The 26,073-nt window shown below is 40.2% G+C and overlaps 1 protein-coding gene across 1 annotated transcript in view; it reads left to right on the top strand.

The window, feature by feature from the left end:
- Nucleotides 1-4,925: 4,925 nt before the first annotated feature.
- Nucleotides 4,926-26,073, top strand: part of LOC110508422 (protein unc-13 homolog A) — an 89,030-nt gene continuing 67,882 nt past the window's right edge. Inside the window, exons 1-2 of the mRNA XM_090225696.1 lie at nucleotides 4,926-5,214; nucleotides 21,438-21,467. Of these exons, the coding sequence (XP_090081822.1) occupies nucleotides 5,193-5,214; nucleotides 21,438-21,467 (52 nt within the window). The 5' untranslated portion in view covers nucleotides 4,926-5,192. The remainder of the gene's footprint in view (nucleotides 5,215-21,437; nucleotides 21,468-26,073) is intronic.

The following is a 26,073-nucleotide window of genomic DNA, read 5'->3' as shown; positions in this document are numbered from 1 at the left end:
TTTGTTATTGCAAAACTAGGTTTGCAATTTTTGTGGTGGGCGTGTTACGTTCCCCAGTTTATGTGTTGTAGTTTGTGTACTTGTGTTTTTTTTCAGGAAATGGCTTCCTGAAATCCCTCAAGCAGCTGATTGGTCGACTCCAGGGCTAATTGGAGAGCTGACCCCGCCCCCTCGTCAAGACACAGCTGTCTCCAGTTACATTCATTCTGAAGCAAGATAAAAGCCAGTGTTCTGTTCAGGAGAGAGAGATTTTGGAGGTAGGGATTGCTGAGAGATTTTGCTAGAGATTTGGAGGTAGGGATTGCTGAGAGATTTTGCTAAAGAGATTTTGCTAGAGAGATTTTTGGAGGTAGGGATTACTGAGAGAGATTTGAGGTAGGGATTGCTGAGAGATTTTGCTAAAGAGATTTTGCTAGAGAGATTTGGAGGTAGGGATTGCTGAGAGAGATGTTGCTGATGTCATTGCAGAGCGATTGTTTGTGATGGAGAGTTTTTGCTAGAGGTTGATTTTAATGGGAGTTCATTGCTGGGAAGTTGGTATGTTTTGTGAGTTTGTTGCTCAGATAGAGCTTATTTGATGTACTTTGTTTCTTAGTTTGTTTGTGAAATTGTTTAATATTCTGTTTCATTTGTTCCCAGGGGGGAAGGGGAAGGCACCTTGGGAGTGCTTAGGCAAGAGGCCCGCGGGCATACATATACCCGTAGTATATTCACTGTCTAGGCACACTAGGTAAGACCTGGGCGGACCACCCCCTGTATTTTGGTTAGGGCACCAGGTGGTGCTAAATTAGGTAAGTAGTGGGTAGACAGGTAAGATAGGAGAGGGGGGGGCTTTGAGATTTACTCTCTTTGCTTTGGTTCCGTCCAGCCCCTTTTCCCCATATTACCGTGTACAGGAATAAAGTCCTTGTAAAACGGTACCACATTCTGCCTGTTGTCATCCTTACTCGCACCTACGGTCCATACCTTTTTCACTTCACAGAGAGTTTAGTTGTAGCAGGGTGTTGTGTTCCCTCTTCATAGAGGCGTGCGTAACAGTTATTACCATGCATGAGATCGCCACATTGTAGCCTGTACATTTAATATATTCACTGATCATGTACTCTACTTTGGAAAATAGAGGTGCAGTTCAGGTGTGAATGTCTTTGAGATTGTTTTTCAGTCATATCCAATACCAGGAGTATCAAATTCCAGTCTTTGAATGAGGCCGAGTCTGCATGTATGTATTACAATTATACACTTCAACAGTGTTTAACAATCTTGGTCCTGGGACATCAATGGTTACACATTGTAACTATGCAATAGACTAGAAACATGATTTAACTAGTTAAAGGCTGATTTGTAATTCATATATACAGAAATAGAATTTTAAAAAACAGTACACTACACTTCCTATGCATCATGCAAATACTCTAAAACCGGTTCATCTCAATATCTAATTTTCTTTATCTGTATTGATCTGATAAAAACATAATAGGTATAATATTTCATCAAATGAGAGACTTAATTTCAACCCTTAGAGCATGTAAAATGCTTTAATGAAAGAAGTTCTTTATCCAAGTGTTATAAATACATAATACATGCATTATAAATATTACAATTGTAATATTATAAATACAAGTTCAATCTGTTGTGCATTATAAAAGCAGAGGAAGAAAGAGGGGGTGGCGAGAGAGGTGTAAAGGGAAAGAGGTAAGAACATAGGAGCAGGGAAGGTAGCATATAATTAATGAATCACAGTGCTACTCTAATATTCTCTCAGTTCATCACATAATACTGTCCCTAGTGGTGTCTCCTAACCAGCCTTGGGCTCCTCGATGGTTATCTTAAGAGCGGGTGAGGTGGCAATGACGGGACTGGGGGTTGGCATCCTCTCTCACATCAAAACATACATGCAGACAAGAGACAGATGGAGAAAGAGAGAGCATGTTAAAACCTTGTGTTTTTTCTTTATTCTAACACTGTAAGTCATCAATCATCAGGAGGTGAAATGCAAAACTTACCTTGGATCATTAATTCTGGGACTACTGTATCTCTATCTGTATTTCAATGTAAAGCATCTCGTTAATAATACTTCCTGTTGACCCGACCAAGTGACCTCTCACCTCTGATCATGCTGTGCCCTCTGTGTAGCCAGTTTAAATGCGGGAGGGTTTCACCGACAGAGATGATATAACCTAGAGGATTTAGGGAGAAGGGAAGAGAGGGATGAAGTGAAGGAGAGAGACATATTGAGAAAATAAGGTAGTTAAAGAGACCGTGTTCAACAGGAATCTGCGTGTGTGGCCTCACCTGGTGTCCACACTAAGTGGCTGCAGAGTACTTTATGCTGAAAAACATGCAGACACATGAGGACAAACAATATAGCGTAGTTATAGAAATAATGAAGTGTCTTACTATTCTCCATGGTTGTCCTTCTTGCCTATTCTTTGAAGGTGGAAGGAGCCACAGTTATACACCTGAGCCTGCTTACTGCACAACACAATCCATCAATCAGATTGACACATGAGTATGTGGGTTATAGGGTGTCTAATTGTTTAAAAAAAATCTATATGGGTGACTTAAAATAGCCTGTTTTGTACAGACATCACACCCTTACCTAAACAGCACCCTCTCATGAGAAGAGAAACTGGGAATTGAATAACTGTAGTTGACATAGCTTGAAGAATATTCTTATTGCAATGTGGATGGCTCTTTGGTTGTGCATAGTGTATGACAACAGCCAGTGAAAGTGCAGGGCGACAAATTCAAAACAACAGAAATCCCATAATTAAAATTCCTCAAACATACAAGTACTGTATTTTACACAATTTTAAAGATACACTTCTTGTTAATCCTACCACAGTGTCCGATTTCAAAAAGGCTTTACGAAGAAAGCAAACCAAACGATTATGTTAGGTCAGAGCCAAGTCACAGAAAAACACAGCCATTTTTCCAACCAAAGAGAGGAGTCACAAAAAGCAGAAATAGAGATAAATGAATCACTAACCTTCGATGATCTTCATCAGGGAACACTCATAGGACTTCATGTTACACAATACATGTATGTTTTGTTCGATAAAGATCATATTTATATAAAAAAATCTCAGTATACATTGGCGCGTTACGTTCAATAGTTCCAAAACATCCGGTGATTTTGCAGAGAGCCACATCAATTTACAGAAATACTCATAATAAACATTGATAAAAGATACAACTATTATGCACGGAATTATAGATACACTTCTCCTTAATGCAACCGCTGTGTCAGATTTCAAAAAAGCTTTACTGAAAAAGCACACCATGCAATAATCTGAGTACGGCGCTCAGAGACCAAAACAACCCAAAACATCCACCATGTTGTGTAGTCAACAGAAGTCAGAAATAGCATTATAAATATTCACTTACCTTTGATGATCTTCATCAGAATGCACTCCCAGGAATCCCAGTTCCACAAGAAATGTTTTTTGTTTCGATAATGTCCATCATTTATGTCCAAATACCTCCTTTTTGTTCTCGCGTTTAGCCCAGTAATCCAAATTCATGACGCGCGATCACTAGGAGCAGACGAAAAGTCAAACAGTTCCGTTACAGTCCGTAGAAACATGTCAAACAATGTATAGACTCAATCTTTAGGATGTTTTTAACATACATCTTCAATAATGTTCCAACCGGAGAATTCCTTTGTCTTCAGAAATGCAATGGAACTCAAGCTAACTCTCGCGTGGCCAGCTCGTGGCTCTCTGCCAGACCTCTGACTCATTCCCCTCTCATTCCCTTCCCCACTTCACAGTAGAAGCATCAAACAAGGTTCTAAAGACTGTTGACATCTAGTGGCAGCTAGGAAGTGCAATTTGACCCCATATGCACTGTGCATTCGATAGGGAATGAGTTGAAAAACTACAAACCTCAGATTTCCCACTTCCTGGTTGGATTTTTTCTCAGGTTTTTGCCTGCCATATGAGTTCTGTTATACTCACAGACATCATTCAAACAGTTTTAGAAACTTCAGTGTTTTCTATCCAAATCTACTAATAATATGCATATATTAGGAACTGGGCCTGAGTAGCAGACAGTTTACTCTGGGCACCTTATTCATCCAAGCTACTCAATACTGCCCCCAGCCATAACAAGTTAAAAGAGGCTTTGGTTATGCATAGTCTATGGTGTTGCCAGGGAACAGCACCTTCTTTGAAAAAGTAGGAGGTGAAGATCTCCCACACGGATTGCCTTTCTTGCTGCGTTGTTGGACCCCATCCTTGAAACATCCTGCAGAGTAGCAGACTTCTCCTCTGGCACACGGTGGCAAGCTGCAGATCCCCTCCTGATCCTCGTGTCCATCCTCATTAAGTTTTTCAGGAAACGGGTAGCCTTCATATGCCTGAATTCCTCCAGGAGGCAGTCCCAGGTTGGTAACCTAACCTTGCAGTGCCCTAAATGGTAACTGTAGACAATTGTTTTGAAGGAAATCTTCAGTGACAAGGTATCTGTAGGAATATGGAAGATAATGTCATTATTAGACTTTTACATCACCAGGTCATTGTGGATTACTAAAGTATAATATCCCTTATAACAAATCATGAATACATTAGAATGATAGATACATGTGCATGTGTAGCATGTGACAACAGCAGGATCATATCAAGGATAGCATCACAAATGAATACAATAATACCACTTGAAGCTTGATGATGAGTTGACCATTTGAATCAACTGTGCAGGTCTAAGGTAAAAACAAAAATGTGCCCCTCTGAGTCTCCAGGACCAGGACTAGGGATTCAAACCACTGCTCTTCATTTGGACCTCTTCTGCAGACAGGCTTTCACAGCTCTCTGTATCTGAGGACAGAACATCTCACAAGAAACAGACTTCATTATACTCAAATTAGACCACATAATACCTGCTGCCTCGCGTCACATTAACTGACGTCACGAAGCTGTCCTCGCGAGAGCAGTGGAGGAGAGCAATGAGGAGAGCGCGAGAGATGCGGCTTAGTGAGGGGAGCACTTCAACTGCAAGACAAATAGCTATATCACTGAAAAACGGACGGGTTCATTGTAATATGTCCTCGAAACGTTTTTGGGATATTTAGCCCATGTTTTGATGCAGTCTACCTATGTAGCCTACACCGGGGAGGTAACTGTAGCCAAGCGAAACAGTGAAGAACAGGCGGCCGGTTGAGGACAGCCGGGGACTCTCAGCTACTTTCAGAGATGTCCCTTCTCTGTGTCAGAGGTAAGAAGACATGCACACTATGTTTATACCATTAATGTTACATTTCATATTTATTTGATGTGGTTGTTATATATTGTAGGCTACCTGCAAGGAGCTATAGCCGATTCGGTGTTTGACCAATACGCAATTACCATGGTAGCCTTTAATGTTGGAGTAGCCTAAACATTGGAAATGGCATAACGTTACATAGCCAGACTTAGTTATCACCTTACTGTTTTACCCGTGGAAAAAATGTATTCACACCTGTACATTTGGGTGACAGTTATTTTAAGAACGCGGTCCTTTGCAGAGAACTAGCTATAGGCTACTTGAGATGATTTTTCTCAGGTGAAATACGTTTTTCTGATGACAGAGGTCCGTTTTTTTTTAAGGGTGTCTGGCAGCTTTCTATGGAAAGATGATTTGGCTATGTATGCTTGAGGTGCAATAAAATTATGCCAAGAGTCACAGCTCAGATTGAAGAAGCCGAATAGTATCCGGAAATGTTGTATTAAGGCTATATTGTATTAAGTTATAAGTAGGCTATCAATGATTGTCTTATTCACAACGGACTGAGGAGCTGCTGTGCCTGTGTGTAACCTTATCTTGGACATTTAAACATGTAATGATCAAAATGTGGACATTATTTACTTTTTGCCATCCTTAGCACCGTTTTAGCTGCATGTGTGTTGCGTGCCATGCCAGTTCATGTGTGGGCGGCGGGTGTAGCAAGGAAAGGATAGCCCCTGCCGCTCCGCTGCTGCGTGGAAGCGAGCCTCCCGCGGTCGTGAGGAAATCCTATGTTCGCGCCAGGTCGTGCCACCTGTGGGCTGAAATGTAACGACATGTCCCTGTCGAACCGCGTGACCTCAGATCATCTCATCTAGCGTTGCATGATCTGGTGCACAGCATTCATATGTGCAGAGGTGGGAAAAGTACTCAAATGTCGTACTTGAGTAAAATGAAAGATGGCTTAATACAACATCACTCAAGTTAGTCTCAGTAAAATTAGACTTGAGTAAAAGTCTAAAAGTATTTGGTTTAAATATACTAAAGTATCAAAAGTAAATGTAATTGCTCAAATCTACTTAAATATAAAAACTAAAAGTATAAATCATATCAAATTCCTTATATTAAGGAAACCAGACACCATTTTCTTTAAAAACATTTGACATATTGCCAGGGGCAAACTCATTCAGACATCATTCAATAAACGAAGCATATGTGCTTAGTGAATCCACCAGATCAGAGGCAGTAGTGATGACCAGAGTTGTTTTGTTGATAAGTGCATGAATTTGACTATTGTCCTGTCCTAAGCATTGAAAATGTTACGAGTACTTTTGTGTGTCAAGGAAAATGTATGGAGTAAAAGATACAATATTTTCTTAAGGAATGTAGTGAAGTAAAAATAAGTTGTCAAAAATATAAATAGTAAAGTACACATACCCCCAAAAACGACTTCAGTATTACTTTAAAGTATTTTTTACTTAAGTACTTTACACCACTGGATACCTTAATATAAAATTACTGAAGTGAAAGTAACCCAGTAAAATACTACTTGAGTAAAAGTCTAAAAGTATCAGATTTTAAATGTACTTAAGTACAGTGGTGAAAAAAGTACTAAATTGTCATACTAAAAGTGCAAAGTAAAAGTAAATGCTATACATCATCATTCCTTATAATTAGCATATCAGACTGCACCATTTCCTTTTTTTATTCATTTTTTTGACAGCCAGGGCACACTCCAGCAACACATTTACAAAGGAAGCATTTATGTTTAGTGAGTCCACCAGAGCAGGCAGTAGGAATGACCCGGGACGTTCTATTGATAAGTGTGTTAATTTGTCCTTTTTCCTGTACTGCTAAGCATTCAAATTGTAACTCAGGAAAAAATGTATGGAGTAAAAAGTACTTCATTTTCTCAAGGAATATAGTGAAGTAAAAGTAGGCAAAAATATAAATAGTAAAGTACAGATACCTCAAAAACTACTTAAGTAGTACTTTAAAGTATTTTTCCGAAAGTACTTTACACCACTGCATATGTGTACCTTAGGTCTGCAGCACTGCTGGTTTTCATCATTCCCCTCTACTCAGGGATGATTCAAACCTGGCACACTACCTGGTGACTGAGAGGTAAGTCTGACAAATCAGTGACATAAACCATCAATTAACAACCAGGAAGAAAAAAAGAAACCAGCAGTGCTGCTTCAGACCCTGAAGAAGTGAATTCCCGAAATCCCTGATGTACATCACTGGCCAGTACAAAGAATTAAGTAAAACCACAAGTCCAAATCCCTATCTCCATCCATGGCTAATTTAGGAAACAGCCCATTTTAACTAGCTAGCTAGCCACCAAACATTGGCAGTAGAATGGCCCGTGCCGAGGAGCTCAGTGACTTTCAACACTTTCATCATCATAGGATGCCACCTTCCCAACAAGTCAGTGTGTCAAATTTCTGCCCTGCTAGAGCTGCCCCAGTCGACTGTAAGTGCTGTTATTATGAAGTGGAAACATCTAGGAGCAACAGCAGCGAAGTTGCTCACAAGCACATAGAACAGGACCGCCAAGTGCTGAAGCATGACCACGTAAAAAATAGTCTGTCCTCGATTGCCACACTCACCACAGAGTTCCAAACTGCCTCTGGAAGCAACTTCAGCACAAGAACTCATGAAATGGGTTTCCATGGCCGAGCAGATGCACACAAGCTTAAGATCACTATGTGCAATGCTAAGTGTCGGCTGGAGTGGTGTAAAGCTCGCTGCCATTGGACTCTGGAGCAGTGGAAATGTGTTTTCTGGAGTGATGAATCACGCTTCACCATCTTGCAGTCTTGGCATCAGTCATGGCATTTCTTAATGAGCAATCTTCAAAACGAGGCCAAATCAGGAAGTCATTGGGGTCTGGTGGTGGCTGGGCGGCGTATTTCACATCTGACAGTTCAAGTGGTTTATGGTTTATCCCACTGGGATCCTCTCTAAAGTCCTCTGGCAATCCTTTTAACTCCCCAATAAATCAAAGACAGTTATCAAACATAGGCCTGTTCAGATGAGATTGCTGTTGAATCTCTCTGATTCTACGCGTCCGTCTTCCCCACTCAATGTCCGAGTTAATGCGGGAAAAAGTGTTGTTGCACTAAGAGAGTGGTAAACGGCCGGCCAGGTGTCGAACCTGTGTCTTCAGATCTTTTAATTATTTTTTTTTTTAACTGAACAAGTCAGTTAAGAGCAAATTTTTATTTTCAATGACGGCCTAGTTGGACAGTGCCTTGTCATACTAAAAGTGCAAAGTAAAAGTAAATGCTAGCAGAACGACAGATTTGTACCGTGTCAGCTCGGGGATTTGAACTTGCAACCCTCTGGTTACTAATCCAACACTCTAACCACTAGGCTACCCTGCCGCCCAAGATCCAGACTCCAAGACTGTGGTAACCTAATGAGCTAATGGCAGTTATAGTAAGGGTTCTTAAGCCTAAAGCAACATTACTCATCACACAAGCGTAGTTCACTGGACCATCACGGTTACAAGAGCAATATGTAGAATGTCAAGCGTCTGTGGTGCATATGAAGTTGAGTTCTAAGTAATGTTTTTTTATGGGATTCAACCAAATCAATCTGTGTAGCCTTTTCAGTCGTTCTGTTTTACAGTCAATACATTTTTATCCTGCCATAAGAATACCATGAATACTGATTATGTTTTGGACACATGATGCAGATAGATACTGGCATAGGAGAAAGAGTAGGTTACATGAATAATTGCATGAAAGCAAGCTGTATTTCAAGATTTACTTTATGTGTATGCATAAAAAAAACTAGTTAACTAGGGTCATTTCCATGTAAAAATCCCCATGAGCACCAACATGGAAAGTTCATAGGAGCATATCAAAATGAGTGTCAAAACAAAAGCTAAGAGTCTATATGTTGGGGAAATGAAGGCAGGCACATTTTTCAACCATTTTCCATCTTAAATTGACTTTAAGTAATGGCTTTGATTTCTGCTTCAATAGATGGAAAAGGAGTCTTAAGAAAACGTCAACTAGAAAAAGTCTCAAAAGTTATTAGAAATACTACATTTAAACACAGTGTTGAAGTTAAGACCCCTGCCAACTAATATCACCAGTAACACTTATTTAGTTTGAGAAATTATTTGCCTTCTGTAAGTTTAAGAAACATTGTCTTGTGCCTTGTAATTCCGTTATCAAAAACCCACATATCTTTAAGATATTTTCTCATTTCTCTCCCTCATGAGGAGGATAATGAAAGTTCACACAAGTAAAAGGTAGACCTTCCAATTAGTCTGGTGGTCAAAGCGAGAGTGTGAAAACAGTCTAGACAACCCCTCCCTCCCTCTCTTATCTCGCTCCAGCTAATGTTAACTCTCCCTTACTGACACCTACCCATGAGCCCTCTCTATTTCCATTTACTGTAATCAGCACGGACCGACACCGGACATCCATGGACATTGAAAAGTAGTTGACATTTGGTCAGTCCATCCTTGCCTTGATTTCAACAACAACAGACATCGTTTTTTGGTACGGACTGGCCTTGATTTCAACGTCTACAGACATCTATTTTTTTTGTTGTTGGCCTTGATTTGGCCCAAACATAAACGTCCATGATTGGTGAACTCTGCAAATCTGGACCAATCGTAGACGTCTATGTTTCACAAGTTTGGACAGCACAGGACAGTAAAGAAAATAAAAATAGAGTAGAGTTCAGTCCAAATACAGTAGAGCACAGTATAATGTACTGTACTCAAGTGATAGTACCCGAGAAGCTGGTGTTTGGAGTATATACAGTACTGGCGCGGGCGTTGTTAGGCCCAAGACAAAGTCGAGGTTACTAACATATTCAATCAACTACAGCTCACTTACAGTCATGTCAAAAAGTGCAGCCAGAATAACAGCAAAGTAGCTGCATTTGTGTTTTTTTAAGTCTCAGAGCGAGTGAAGTTTGAAACTCTATACGCCGCACCCCGCTAACTAGCTAGCCATTTCACAAAGGTTACACCAGCCTAATCTCGGGAGTTGATAGGCTTGAAGTCATAAACAGCGCTGTGCTTGCGAAGAGCTGCTGGCATCCCTAAGTCTAAATATTCCTGTTACATTGTACAACCTTCAATGTTATGTCATAATTACGTAAAAGTTTGGCAAATTAGTTCGCAATGAGCCAGGCTGCCCAAACTGTTGCAAAAACAGACTCTGCGTGCAATGAACGCTAGAGAAGTGACCATTTCACCTGGTTAATATTGCCTGCTGTCCTGGATTTCTTTTAGCTAAATATGCAGGTTTAAAAATATAAACTTCTGTGTATTGATTTTAAGAAAGGCATTGGTGTTTATGGTTAGGTACAGTCAGGCAACGATTGTGCTTTTTTCGCAAATGCTCTTTTGTTAAATCATCCCCCTGCGTTGTATCGATTATATGCAAAGCAGGACACGCTAGATAAACTAGTAATATCATCAACCATGTGTAGTTAACTAGTGATTATGATTGATTGATTGATTGTTTTTTATAAGATAAGTTTAATGCTAGCTAGCAACTTACCTTGGCTTCTACTGCATTTGCGTAACAGGCAGGCTCCTCGTGGAGTTCAATGAGAGGCAGGTGGTTAGAGCGTTGGACTAAACCTTAAGGTTGCAAGATTGAATCCCAGAGCTGACAAGGTAAAAATCTGTCATTCTGCCCCTGAACAAGGCAGTTAACCCACCGTTCCTAGGCCGTCATTGGAAATAAAAATGTGTTCTTAACTGACTTGCCTAGTTAAATAAAGGTGTTAAAAAAATAAAAATAATAATAGGCAAAATCGGCGTCCAAAAACACCGATTTCCGATTGCTATGAAAACTTGAAATCGGCCCTAATTAATCGGCCGTTCCGATTAATCGGTCGACCTCTACTGTGTAGTACAGATCAGGGACCCATAATACACTAATTACGCTGGCGGAATTGCAAGTACATAAAAGCTGGTGATAGTACAGACCAGGGATGTCAGGCCAAATTATGCTGTTGTTCTGGGTTCGATAGGCATCGTTTTCCGTCTTACAAAGAGTTGTGTTTTACTTGGTGAATATTAGGAAAACTGATGGGTAACAAAATAAAACAGTTTGGGAAACCACTGCTATAAACAGTTTTGTTTGAATGCACCCATCCATTGCAACACTTTGTGAAAATTACCATTGATTTACTTCATTTGATTTTATTAGGATCTATTTTAGTCCTCATTTGGACTAATCTTCCAAGAGTCCTTCAACATTAAAATACAATTTATAATACAATCACATTTTCACATATAACAAACACATTGTTACAAACATACATAATATATTGACCAGATAAATACTCTGACAGTCTATAAAGATGGATTGATTATTCATCTACCATAGTCCAGCACTACTTTCCTATGTATTCTATTTAAATGGTTTTAAAGTATTGTTGTAATTTGTATTTTGGAAGATTTCTGGTTTGCTCAGAGAAATGATTACATTTCTTTATTGCTCTAAATCAAAATGTTATTTTACTATTTCTCTTTTCTGTCTGGATGACACAGATGGTGGACAATCTATTCCTAGTATTTACTGAATGTCTGTCTCTTACCAACTGAATTCTGTTGTGAATAGAGTTTGGCCGTTTTAAATTGTGTATATTATGAAATAAAATAAGCATGTTTTTTTTCTTCAATTATCTTGTTGATTGATGACCAACCAAGAGCATTGAACATGACTACAACAGAAGAACCATATCTCCACCTCAAAACAATCCTTGCTGCTTTGTTCTGTGCAATCTGCATCCTCCTAATTTCACTTGCTAATGCATTTCCCCAGACCACAGAACAGTAGTTTACCTGACTCCCAATTAATGCTTGAGTTATTTGCCTAAGAATCTTTCCCGTTAAATATTTAGCTATCCTTCTGATCATGCATGCAGTTTTAATATTTTTTTATTTTTATACATGAGTTATTTGAGACGACCATGGTAAGCAGTTGTCTAGCTGCACTCCTAGTAGTTTGGTTTCTGCCACTTCCTCAATTTGTATCCCCCCATACTTAATTGTATCCCATGCTGTGTTGGCCTTTTCCTGGTGGAACAGACCAACATAACCTTGGTTTACTTGGTGTTTAAAACAAGTTTATTCTGGCAAACTCACTCCCCGATATTTTCCAAATCTACTTATAGAGCTTGCTGTACCTGTTGAACCGATATTCTTGCTGTATAAATTGTACTGTATTGATTAGTGTATTGTGTGTGTGTGTAATGTATGTGTGTCATTAGGCATGCATGCATGTTTGTGTGTAAATGTGCATGTGCGTGCACGTATATTGTTTGAGCGTAGGTTCCTCCCTTAATAATTTACATGGGCATGATTCAGAACTATTATTAAGCATTAGCTCCATGCCTTTCTGCAATTAAATATATTTCCCATTGATCTTTCTCACGTACTGATATATTGCCTGAGCCGTTTCTAGTCCTGCTGGAACACAATCAGCTAGTGGTCTGTTCTCATCTGCTGCTACAATTAGACATGTGTTTCCAGCGATGAAGAGGCAATTTATTTGATTCTTTAGTTTCAGTCCAATATTGAATGGTTTAATTTGCAGTGCTGCCTGGCAGAGTTACAATGGGTATAGAATTTGGATATTCATTTAGGGTTTGAAAATGAACTGAATCTATTTCAGATGTTCAGCCAGCAAAGTGTTGAAGGAGATACAGAATAGCTTAAGTTCTTCAACACAACATGATTTTCTCTGTTTGTAACTACAGGCAGGCACAGACGCTTCAGCCTCTGTGCAATCTAATAATACAGTAACTTCATTGGTATTCCAGTAAGACTCTCATCACTAGTTCAGTGTATAATGTCTCTTCTCTCGCTTAGTCAGGGAATTTCACACATTGTCCCCTTTTGTCCGTTGTCATGGAGACTTTGTCCAAACAGGCCTGTATTGAGTATTATCAGCTGTGCAGGTGAGGGTTGTTGAATTTTAAAACTCGCTGTGGGATGCACTGTGATTGCGTGTGTGTTTGTAGGCTACACAGGCCCTGCCATATAGAGAGAGAGAGAGAGAGAGAGAATGTGTGTGTGTGTGTGTGTGTGTGTGTGGTGAGAGTGTGGGGCATTAACTAAGGCTTCAGTTACATCAGAGCTGTTTAAAAAGTACTGCAGAGGGAGAGAGTGGGCTTTATAGAGACAGAGCCACAAAAGATATTCAACCCCCACTCTCAGAATAGGACAACAGGAATTTATAGTGTACAGTTGAGGATTTCCATGTACACTACATGACCAAAAGTATGTGGACACTTGCTCATTGAACATCTCATTCCAAAATCATGGGCATTAGTATGGAGTTGGTCCCCTCTTTGTCTCCACTCTTGGCATTCAGGTCAAAGAGTTCAATCTTGGTTTCATCAGAACAGAGAATCTTGTTTCCCATAGTCTGAGAGTCCTTTAGGTGCCTTTTTGCAAACTCCAAGCAGGCGGTCATGTGCCTTTTACTGAGGAGTGGTTTCCGCCTGGCCACTCTACCATAAAGGCTTGATTGGTGGAGTGCTGCAGAGATGGTTGTCCTTCTGGAATGTTCTCACAACTCCACAGAGGAACTCTGGAGCTCTGTCAGAGTGACCATCGGGTTCTTGGTCACCTCCCTGACCAAGGCCTTTCTCCCCTAATTGCTCATTTTGGCTGGGCGGCCAGCTCTAGGAAGTGTTTTGGTGGTTCCAAACTTCTTCCATTAAAGAATGATGGAGGCCACTTTGGGACCTTCAGTGCTGCAGAAATGTTTTGGTGCCCTTCCCCAGATCTGTGCTTCGACACAATCCTGTCTCGGAGCTCTTCCTTGGATTTTGCTCTGACATGCACCGTCAACTGTGGGACCTTATATAGACAGGTGTGTGCCTTTCCATATCACGTCCAATCAATTGAATTTACCACAAGTGGACTCCAAGTTGTAGAAACATCTCAAGGATGATCAATGGAAACAGGATGCACCTATGCTCAATTTCGAGTCTCATAGCAAAGGGTCTGAATACTTATGTAAATAAGCTATTTCTGTTTTTATTTTTATTTTTATAAAAACCTGTTTTCGCTTTGTCATTATGGGGTATTGTGTGTAGATTGATGAGATTGATTTTTTATTTATTTAATCCATTTTAGAATAAGGCTGTAAGGTAACAAAATGTGGAAGAAGTGAAGGGTTCTGAATACTTTCCGAATGCACCGTATACATTTTTCAACATAAAATGTAAGCAAAGGCTTTGATTTCTGATCAAACAGATGGCAAAGGTGTTTCCAAAAACATCTAGCAGAAAAAGTCTAAAGTATTAAAAATACATCAAAACACAATCATGTTGAAGTAAACACCCCTGCCATCTAATATCAACACTTATATTTACTTTACCAGAAATGTGCCTTCTGTTAGTTTAAGAAATATTGCATGGTGTCTGTCATTCTGTTACCAAAAATGTATTTTCAAATTTCTCTCCCTCGTGAGGAGGGAGGATAATGGAAGTTCACAGAATTAACAAGTTAAGGTAGAAATACCAATTATTTAGTGTTTTTACTGATAACAATTTGGTTTATGATTTATTAAGTGATTTTACCAAGTTGGTAACAGAATGACCCAAAAAATCTGTAACAGAATGACTGCAACAATTGTCTACAATGGGGATTCATAGTAGGTCACTTGCTACTTTCCTCCCTTCCACTGGCATACTGTTATATTCAGCTAATAATAGTTTTCTTTCCCTTTCTGTCACGTGGTGGTCGAAGCAAGAGCGTGAAAACAGTCTGGACAAGCCCTCCCCCAGACAGCACAGTACAGTAAATAAAAGTAGAGAATAGGTCAGTACTGTGCTGAACAGTGGAGGCTGCTAAGGGGAGGACGGCTCATAATAATGGCTGGAATGGAGCAAATGGAATAGCATCAAACAGATGGAAACCATGTGTTCGGTGTATTTGATACCCTTCCACTTATTTCACTCAAAACCATTACCACAACCTAATTAGGGTGCCACCAACCTCCTGTGGTACTGAAGTTTACTCTACGGTACAGAACTCTACTGTACTAATCTCTGTACAGTAGAGTTGGGTGTAATGCTGCCAGAACACGGGGGAGCAGAACTCCCTCACTTTTTTGATTTTGAGAATACACAGAGCTGGTAAAACTATTTCTGTCAATTACATTTAATTACCACAAGTTCCATGAAAAACGATAGAATGACTAACTAAATAAATATGTATAGCAGCCTAGAGGTAGGTTTATAGTGGTTTCTTCCCTGCCTTCTCTCTGGCAGTGGCGGGAATGATGAACTGTAGGCTACGTGTGTGCACTCGAAGGCCCATTGGAGGCTTGACCACTTTGGAGGCTTGACAAACTAATTCGCTCTTTAGAGGGACTAAGAGAAAGGTCAGGTACAAGAACCCTGGAAGGTGCCGTGGCTGGAAGAGGGGTAAAACTCCCTCAGTGAAAATAAACAAATTGTCACACTCAATCACCAGCAGTTCCTATCCAGCCTTATAAAAAGGCACGCCTGGAACGGATCAGGCTGCAGCACAGTCCCGAGTACACACACCTGGTAGGTCAGGCAAACATCCTGGAGCGCGAGAGTTGGCCAGAGCCTTTCCCTCTGGGATTCGGGGAAGAAGGCATTCACATGCCGTGCCAACGCTTCTCACTCCTGTGCTCCTCCACCATCAATGGCTTTAGGGACTTTGTTGACAGTAGGGGAGAACAGGTTCCACGTGAGCTGAGACCACTGCTTAACTGTACTTAACTGAGTGGGGGTTTAGCCGCATGAACCTTATCACACCAACAAGATATAGGATACAAATTCACCATGTGTCTGCCTTGATGTTCATAAAACGGACTGGTCTCGTGGTAATTGACCGTTCATTAAAATAAACACTCTTAGCATCTTCTGTCTTCCACACAGTCTACAAGCCACTGATGCAGACCTTTGGAACATCTACCTTTTAAAAAGTCTAATAATTCCCTGTAATACAGCCTACACCATCACAATAAATCCATTTTTTATTTTATTTTAGACAGGTCTAAAGAAACATGATATGAAGAAACTGTAGTCTAATTCAGAAGAACAGAATAGCATACTCTGAGTTGTCCTTGTTAGGCCCTGATATATCTATGCCATATGGCTATGGGCTACACTAGTTAATTTTATAATTTTGTGGAATTATTTTATATTATGAAGAATACAATTGAAAATAGCTGAATAAAGGGTATTTTCTCCAAACGTTTTCCAAGGAAGTGCGCACATGCGGCTATTCTGTGTTGAGCGGTTAACAAAGAAATAGAAACTCCTATATGCTTAATTTAGAGTTATTTATGCACCTTTAGTAGTTCTACAAACGTTGGGCTATACATTTTATTTTTGAATACATTCTAAGGCTGCATGATACGACCAATGATGATTTGAAAAAAGTTGCATGAAAGGCATGAGCTCTGGTTTGTGCAGGCTGTGCGCCCTTACTCAGTCTGTCATTTACAATTTGAAAAGAAGTTGATGATATTCTCATCAGGTCTCGAATTTCCCGGCGGCATGCTCCTTGTGTGGCCATAATGCCCGCTCAAAAATCCATGCCAAAGTGACCATTGTGTCCTTGGGCTGAATATAATAATTATTCCCTTATCCCGGCTGCCGTGCTCCGAAGCACCTCTCACTCACATGGCTCTCTCAGATATTTCAATTCTTATTAGCCAATGCATGTCACGTTATCGGGTCCTTCTCACAGACATCTCAGCTAAGAAGTAGGCTCGAAGTGAAGACTGATATCGGGGACGCAACTGCGCTAGTCCCTCTTATAAAATTCTGAGGCATCTATTGAAGATGTTAGAAGAGCTGTCCACATTTGGCCTACTTTTTATCAGCCAACTAGATGAGTAGGCCTAACGAACAACAAAAGCCATTCTACTATCATCCCTAGTACAAAAGTTGACCTATTGTATTGGTCAACATGTCCTTCTGTGCAAGAAATAAATATTCCAAACCTAGTCTGGGACAGTTGTGGGATGCGATAGATCCCAAATTCAGCACAAGTTGGTTCAATTTCTTTAAGTAAAAATAGATAAGTAAAAAATTGAAGTGACAAGTAATTAAAGAGCAGCAGTAAAATAACAATAGCGAGGCTATATACAGGGGGATACTGGTACAGAGTCGATGTGCGGGGGCACCGGTTAGTCGAGGTAATATGTACATGTAGGTAGAGTTAAAGTGACTATGCATAGATAATAAACGGAGTAGCAGCAGTGTAAAGGGGAGGGGGGTGCAAATAGTTTGGGTAGCCATTTGATTAGCTGTTCAGGAGTCTTATGGATTGGGGGTAGAAGCTGTTAAAAAGCCTTTTGGACCTAGACGTGCTCCGGTACCGCTTGCCGTGCAGTAGCAAAGAGAACAGTCTATGACTAGGGTGGCTGGAGACTTTGATTTTTATGCCTTACTCTGACACTGCCTGGTAAAGAGGTTCTGGATAGCAGGAAGCTTGGCCCCAGTGATGTACTAGGCTGTACGAACTACCCTCTGTAGGGCCTTGCGGTCAGAGGCCAAGCAGTTGCCATACCAGGCAGTGATGCCTCCAGTCAGTATGCTCTCAATGGTGCAGATGTCAAACTTTTTGAGGATCTGAGGACACATGTCAAATTTCTTTAGTTTCCTGAGGGAGAATAGGCTTTGTCGTGCCCTCTTCACGACTGTCTTGGTGTGTTTGGACCATGATAGTTTGTTGGTGATGTGGACACCGAGGAACTTGAAGCTCTCAACCTGCTCCACTACAGCCCCGTCGATGAGAATGGGGGCGTGCTCAGTCCTCCTTCTCCTGTAGTCCAAAATCATCTCCTTTGTCTTGATCATGTTGAGGGAGAGGTTGTTGTCCTGGCACTGCACGGCCAGGTTTTCCTATAGGCTGTCTCATTGTTGTCAGTGATCAGGCCTACCACTGTTGTGTTATCTGCAAACTTAATGATGGTGTTGGAGTCGTGCCTGGCCATGCAGTCATGAGTGAACAGGGAGTACAGGAGGGGACAGAGCACGCACCCCTGAGGGGCTCCAGTGTTGAGGATCAGCGTGGCGGATGTGTTGTTACCTACCCTTACCACCTGGGGGTGGCCCATCAGGAAGTCCAGGATCCAGTTGCCGAGGGAGGTGTTTAGTCCCAGGGTCCTTAGCTTAGTGATTAGCTTTAAGGACACTATGGTGTTGAACTCTGAGCTGTAGTCAATGAATAGCATTCTCACATAGGTGTTCCTTTTGTCCAGGTGGGAAAGGGTAGTGTTGAGTGCAATAGAGATTGCATCATCTGTCGATCTGTTGGGGCGGTATGCAAATTGGAGTGGGTCTAGGGTTTCTGGGATAATGGTGTTGATGTGAGCCATTACCATTCTTTCAAAGCACTTCATGGCTATAGACATGAGTGCTACTGGTCAGTAGTCATTTAGTGTTGTTGGGCACAGATACTATGGTGGTCTGCTTGAAACATGTTGGTATTACAGACTCAGTCAGAGTGAGGTTGAAAATGGCAGTGAAGACACTTGCCATTTGGTCAGCACGTGCTCTGAGTACACGTTCTGGTAATCCGTCTGGCCCTGCGGCCTTGTGAATGTTGACCTGTTAAAAGGTCTTACTCACATCAGCTATGGAGAGCGTGATCACATAGTCGTCTAGAACTGCTGATGCTCTCATGCATGCCTTAGTGTTGCTTGCCTCGAAGCGAGCATAGAAGTGATTTAGCTTGTCTGGTAGGCTTGTGTCACTGGGCAGCTCGCGGCTGTGCTTCTCTTTGTAGTCTGTAATAGTTTGCAAGCCCTGCCACATCCGACGAGCATCGTAGCCGGTGTAGTGCGACTCAATCTTGGTCCTGTATTGACGCTTTGCCTGTTTGATGGTTCGTTGGAGGGCATAGCAGGATTTCTTATAAGCTTCCAGGTTAGAGTCCCACTCCTTGAAAGCGGCAACTCTACCCTTTAGCTCAGTGCGGATTTTGCCTGTAATCCATGGCTTCTGGTATGTACGTACTGTCACTGTGGGGACGACATCATCGACACACTTATTGATGAAGCCAGTGACTGATGTGATGTACTCAATGCCATCGGAAGAATCCCAGAACATATTCCAGTCTGTGTAGCAAAACAGTCCTGTAGTTTAGCATCTGCTTCATTTTACTTTTTTTTAATTGACCGAGTCACTGGTGCTTCCCTGTTTCTTTATTACAAAAACAACACATTTGGCATTATAGCTTTCATCTAAACAACCCTGGGACCCCATTTAGCAAAAGGTACTAAAAAATACTCTAAACCTTGCTGTGCTAGTCTTGCTCAAAGGTTAGTATTTATACATTTTGAACTTGACAGGAAAGTGTGCATGTCTCCACGCAAATCTCAGACCATGCATACGCACAACTTGTAGTGGAAACTGTTTAGAAACCACATTTTTGGGGGGGAAATCGAGGTGTTTGATGCACAGGAATTATAATAGTGGTAGGCTAATAAAAACATTAAAACGTAGGCCTAATGACAAAAAGCTGCATTTGCCGTTGATAAGGTCATATAGCAGAATGTCGCCTAATATATTTATTTTACTTTCATTATATAGACCTAAATCATAATCATATTGCATATCTCTCCTTTTCTGACATGACTGGTTTATTCCAACTCCACAACAAATATTAGGCTAACATTTATTCATCGCTCATTCAATAGCCAACCATGCTCAACTAAATAGACCGGCATAGCCTATGACAGTTGTGCAATATTTGTTAAATAGACAATCAATCTTGCAGAATGAGTCCAGCATTTGGCACTCGCTATAGGCAACATGCATTTTTTTTAAGTCACTGCAAAAGATGAAAACATTCTGCCCACACTCTTTTCTGTTTTCTTATAGAAATGGCTATGATCCAGTTGCAACATTTCCTAATCATACAGCAAATGGGGGTATTTTTGTTACCATAAAAGGTTAATGGAAGGGGTTTTCCAGGCAGGGTTGTAGCGCTAGTTCACCAGCACACAAATATGATATGGCTGTGATCAATGAAAACATGCATATATGTTGTTTGTGACATTTTGATAAATTCTAGTAATGTGGCCCACGCACGCCAGTTTCTATTATGAAACGTATGCACTGTTGATAAATGAGGTCCATGGAGATTGATGTTGAATATATTTTTGTTGAAAACTTTATTGAAAGTTAGGCTTAAATCTGTTTTGCACAGTGTATGCCAAACAGTGTACGCTTGCATTGACTGCAAGGTAACAAGACAAGTAAAGCCTATGCATTCAAAAAAATCAGCCCCACCACCGTCTTCTGTATCTACTGCAACACCACACTGATAAAACACAACAGGCACGTCATACTAGTGTAACCTCCTATGGCGGAGTCCCAAATGTCTCCCTATTCGCTTTATAGTGCAGTACTTTTTACCAAGGCCCAAAGGGCTTTGGTCAAAAGTAGTTCCCTTTTGAAGTGAAATAGGGTGCTATTTAGGACAAAGTTAAATTAGGTGTAATTTAGAATGCAGTCTGTGGGTGCACTAAAGCCTCTGCCAGGAGTTGTCACTGGGGTAGTGCAGTTGTCCTATAACCACAGGGTTGCTGGCTCATTTTGTCCCACAACAATGTGTACTGTGTGTAAAATCACCCCAAATGTCAAGCAGTGACACATATGAAAGCCTTCTGTGTTTGTTTTCAGTAGAGTTTTAGTAAAAATAAATTAAAGCTTCTAAGTCAAAGGCAAACGTATTCCTCCATGTGGGTATATAAGGTGTGTCTTGCTGTATATATTATTGTTTCTGTCGATGCGTATGATTGTTATTAGAAATGGTATGGGGTTGAAAAGGACTAATTATTAGACAACAAAAAGTGTCAATACTATAATCACATATAGACTTAAATGGACTAAATGCTACTAGCATATGCCAAGCAAAAGAGCAGTGAAAACAAAGTAAGGTACAAACAAGGAAATAACTCACGTTTGTCCATGAGGCATGCTCAAGTGTCTGATTTTTATTGAGCACTTGGCCACTTTGATGAGTTGGTTTTGATATTTCCTTGGAGAATTCACAACAATCGTTTAATGTATGTATTGACCCCAAGAGTGGATGCTAATGGGGATCCAGAGAAATTAACCAAAGTGAGACTCGGAACTACCCACAAAACAGGAAAGTGAATCCAGCCTGTTATGTTCTTTGTGTAAGAGTTCTGTCAAGATATGGTGTTGCCCTTTGTGACTCTGTTCCTCTGTTTTCACAGTGAAGAAAGCCAAGCTGGATGGACCCCAAGGTACGTATAGCTATTCAAAATATTGCCTAGTCAGACCATTACTCTGTTCCAGCTGGCTGATAGGTATTATTAGATAGGTACTGTTTGGCGTAGGACAGAGAATCTTTGACCAACCTTAACCTTTTCGATACTTCCTCAATTCCTGACGTGGAAGATAATCATCGTTTTCTAAACGTTCATGTCTAGTTGCCGGGGGTTTGTTGGAATTAAGAACATGCAACATTATTAAATAAGATAAATGTTTTGCTCCTTGAAGTAATCCAACAATGTGTACATTGCCATCTTGTCTATTTCAAATCTCCTCTCATTGATTGAGACAGGTGGGTGTCCACCCCAAAGTGCTGCATGTCATGATGACCCACCTGCGGACGAATAACAAGTGATGATGGCGGAAGCACTGTTTTGAATCGGATATCGCGTTGAGTAAAGTTAATGGACATGAGTGGAAAACTATAACATTGAAGAATGGTGCAAAACGGGCTAAAGTTGTTAATGAAGATAGGCCTCGGTCTAATAATGCTTCAATCCTTGTTGGAATACATTTCATGGGTAAGGATGTGTTTTTGGGAGATCCTTTTGCAGTCAAGGAGATGGTGGAGGATGCACTGCGAAAGGTGGAGTCAATCAAAGTGACCAGGAGTGATAGGGTGTTAATGTATTGTATGTCCAGAATAACAAAAGGAAAGTGCATTGTCTCTTGGAATTATTGGTGTGAAGTAGAACGCTTTGACCTTCAGAACAGGCCACCAGTAAAAGGTGTCATCTCTGGTGTCGCGGTGGAAATGGAGGCTGAAAATCTAAAGTACCAGGAATAGTGGAGGCACATTGATTGAACCGTATGGTGAATGAAAGGAAAGAGGAAAGCTTACCGGTGCTATTGCTATTTGATGAAGAATATCCTCTGACACATGAAAAGCTGGTGTATATGAGATACACAGTGAGAGCTTATGTGAACAGACCTTTGCAGTGTCTTAAATGTAAAAAGTTTGTCCAGACGGAATAAATATGTTGTGGAAGAGTCAGTAAATACACTGTGCCGCAATTGTGGGAACCCCGTTCCCGAGTTCCAGGAGTGCCCTTTAAGGGTGAAGGAGATCAAAGTAGCAAGAATCTGGGTTATCCACCAGGTCTCCTATGCAGAAACAGTGCAAATTGCGGAACCAGCAAGTTCAAATGAGGAAGAAATGGCAATGGATACGCCGCAGCCTGCAGAAAGTGTTGTTCGTCAGTTGAGGGATCCTGAAGTACTGAATGTGAAGAAGCTGAATTTTGTTGCATTTATTGCGCAGGTGATAAATTGTACAAGTAAAAAGAAATTGAAGAAACTTGACATTATTGTGAATGCAGCAAAAACGTTTCTGGATCTCCAAGACTTTATTGCCGAAACCTTGTGGGGAATATTGTCTGTACTTCCCTCAAGCCCCAAAGCCTGTAGGGATTGGAGCAGACACTTGAATCTGACTAAAGGGGTATGTTTCCCCATTTCCCTGTGTTTTTCTGGATTAAAATTCCCCAGTTTTCACCTCAAACAGTAGGTGGTAGCATGCACCTCTAACAAATGTTTTTTCGGACCACCATAATGCCATAGAAGACACTCGCCTGTCTTGATCAATGAGAGAAGATTTGAAATAGACAAGATGACGGTGTGTACATTTTTTTATTATTTCATGGAGCATTTTTATTTAATAACAGAGCATTTTCTAAACGCAAACAAACCCCTTGAAACTAGACATGGACGTTTAGAATTGTCGGGAATTGAAGAAGTATCGTTAAGGTTGGTTGAAAAATTTCTCTGCTATACCAAACAGTACCTAACCTGTAACGTCTAATGGAGCATCTCATTAGCCCATTCAAATCTGCTAGCTAAGGTAAGTGCTGCTGAGAACCTAGAAATAGAATGGACAAAACATACACAACTGGATTCGATCAAACTTGCTTGCTATGTCTTATAGGTACAGGAGTTTACCTGAACGTGTGAGGCTGTAACCCAAATTTAGACACATTTTATGAATGATTTAATTTATTAATAAAAAAGGGTCTAAGGGCATTCCATTATGAAAGCTTACGAGGAGTCATGGTCAATGACTGTATTGATTTTGATTTTATTTGGATCTCTTTTAGTCCCCATTTGGACTAATCTTCCAAGAGTCCTTAAACATTAAAATACAATCACATTTTCACATATTTCACACTATTACAAACATGCATAATGACCCAATAAATACTCAAACTAAAAAAGATTGATTCTTCATCTACTATAGTCCCACAACATTTCTATATACTATATTTAAATTGTTTTAAAATAATGTTTACATTTATATATTGAAAGGTTTCTAGTTTGCTCAGTTAATTTATTCAATTTCTGTATTGCTCTAAATTGAAATGTTATTTTGCCTATTTCTCTTTTCTGTCTGGATAACGCATAGATGGTGGACAATCTATTCCTAGTATTTACGGAATGTCTGTCTCTTACCAACTGAATACCGTTGTGAATAGAACTTGGGCTTTTTAAATGATTTATATTATAAAATAAAATAAGCATGTTTTTTTTCAATTACCTTGTCGATTGATGACCAACCAAGAACACTGCGCATGACTGCAACAGAAGAACCATATCTCCACCTTAAAACAATCCTTGCTGCTTTATTCTGTGCATTCTGCAGTCTCCTAACTTCACTTGATGATGCATTTCCCCAGACCACCGAACAGTAGTTCACCTGACTCTCAATTAATGCTTGTGTTATTTGCTGAATAATTTTTCCTGGTAAATATTTAGCTATCCTTCTGATTATGCATGCTGTTTTAAAAATTGTTTTTTTTACATAGATTAGTTATTTGAGACGACCATGATAAACAGTTGTCTAGCTGCACTCCCAATAATTTGGTTTCTGCCACTTCCTCAATTTGTACTCCTCCCATACTTAATTGTATCCCATGCTGTTTTGGCCTTTTCCTAGTTGAACAGACCAACATAACTTTGGTTTTCTTGGTGTTTAAAACAAGTTTGTTTTGGCAAACCCACTTTCTGATATTCTTCAAAATCTCCTTGTTAAGTCTGCTGTACCTGTTGAACCGATTGTCTTGCTGCATAAATTGTAGTATCATTTGCAAATATAGTAGATTGAGTTTCAACAAAGGCATAAGGAAGGTCGTTGGTATATATTAAATAAAGAAGTGGCCCAAGGCAGCTGCCCTGCGGTATTCCACAGTTTAACACATTAGGGGAAGAAAATGAACCATTGATATAGGTGGACTGTTTCCTGTCAGTTAGATAGGACTGTGCCCAATTCAATGCTACCTCCTTAAAACCATAATGCATTCATTTAGTCAATTATTTCATGATCCACTAAATCAAATGCTGCACTGAAATCTAAAAATAGTACACCTACAAATGTGCCATTATCCATAGCATTGAGCCACTGGTCAGTCATGTCAACCAATGCAGTGGTAGTGGAATGGTTTTTGCGATAAGCATGCTGATTGGCTGTAATCAGATCATTATTTTCCATGTACTCCCACATTTGTCTACTCACAATTACCCTCCAATATCTTACTGAGTGTAAGCTGTAAACGGTTCTGAATGAAGAAGTGCTGTTTGCATTGCTATGAAATCCAGTTTTAAGATGCTAACCCCCTACCCAAATCGAACATTAATATAAATGGAAATGTTTTGTTCTGGCTTTGCACGCAAGCACATGTTTCCTCTACTTCCCATCTGGGGAAGCATGGTGCCCATAATGCGAGGCTGATTAGCTAGACAAACTGGTGTGAACAAACAGGTGTACAAGGGTGTGAAACAAACGGGTGTGCACGTGAAGTGAGAAGACAGCATGCAATCCATGTTTGGTTTTGAGGTAGCATCTAAAAACCGGATTTCATAATTTCCTGTTCACTGCTCGGTAATGCAAATAGCTCCTCACCAATCAGAACCGTCTACAAATTATGGCTGTAGTTTCGGACGTGGGACATATGCTTCTAGCAAGTACAGTCATTGGACCATGACTTACATTATCTTGCAAGCTGTCACAATGGAATACCTTAGACCACATCTTTTTAATAAATTAAATAAATCATAAAAGTGTCTAAATTTGGGCTACTGCGGCTATAACTAGGACCTGGTCAGGTCATGTGATCAGAAAAATGTCCTGGCCCTATCTATACATAGTCTGGTCCTACATCTGTAGGTGATTTTGCAACTACGGATACTTTCGACTTGTTTTATTCTTTAAAAAATGTTTAGTTAAATATTTATTTGTATTATAATCATTGTATAATCCCAGCCAATATCAGTTTTTGGTTCCAGATTAAATTAACAAAGTATTTCTGTTGCTGAAAGTATGATATTTAACAAACAAAACCCCCTTCTGTCATTACCATCAGATCATACAACCATCAATTTTTGTTTAAAACTGAATCAAAACCACAATGGGTTGTGATTTTATTATTTATTTAACCTTTATTTAACTAGGCAAGTCAGTTAAAACAAATTCTTATTTACAATGAAGACCTACACCGGCCAAACCCGGACGGTGCTGGGCCAATTGTGCGCTGCCCTATGGGACTCCAAATCACGGCCGGTTGTCATACAACCAGGGTGTTTGTAGTG

This window comes from Oncorhynchus mykiss, chromosome 28 (assembly GCF_057628025.1).
Source record: "Oncorhynchus mykiss isolate SJ-2025 chromosome 28, ASM5762802v1, whole genome shotgun sequence".
Lineage (NCBI taxonomy): Eukaryota > Metazoa > Chordata > Actinopteri > Salmoniformes > Salmonidae > Oncorhynchus > Oncorhynchus mykiss.
Note: the sequence above shows the minus strand (reverse complement) of the source record. Positions and strands in the feature narration are given on the sequence as shown.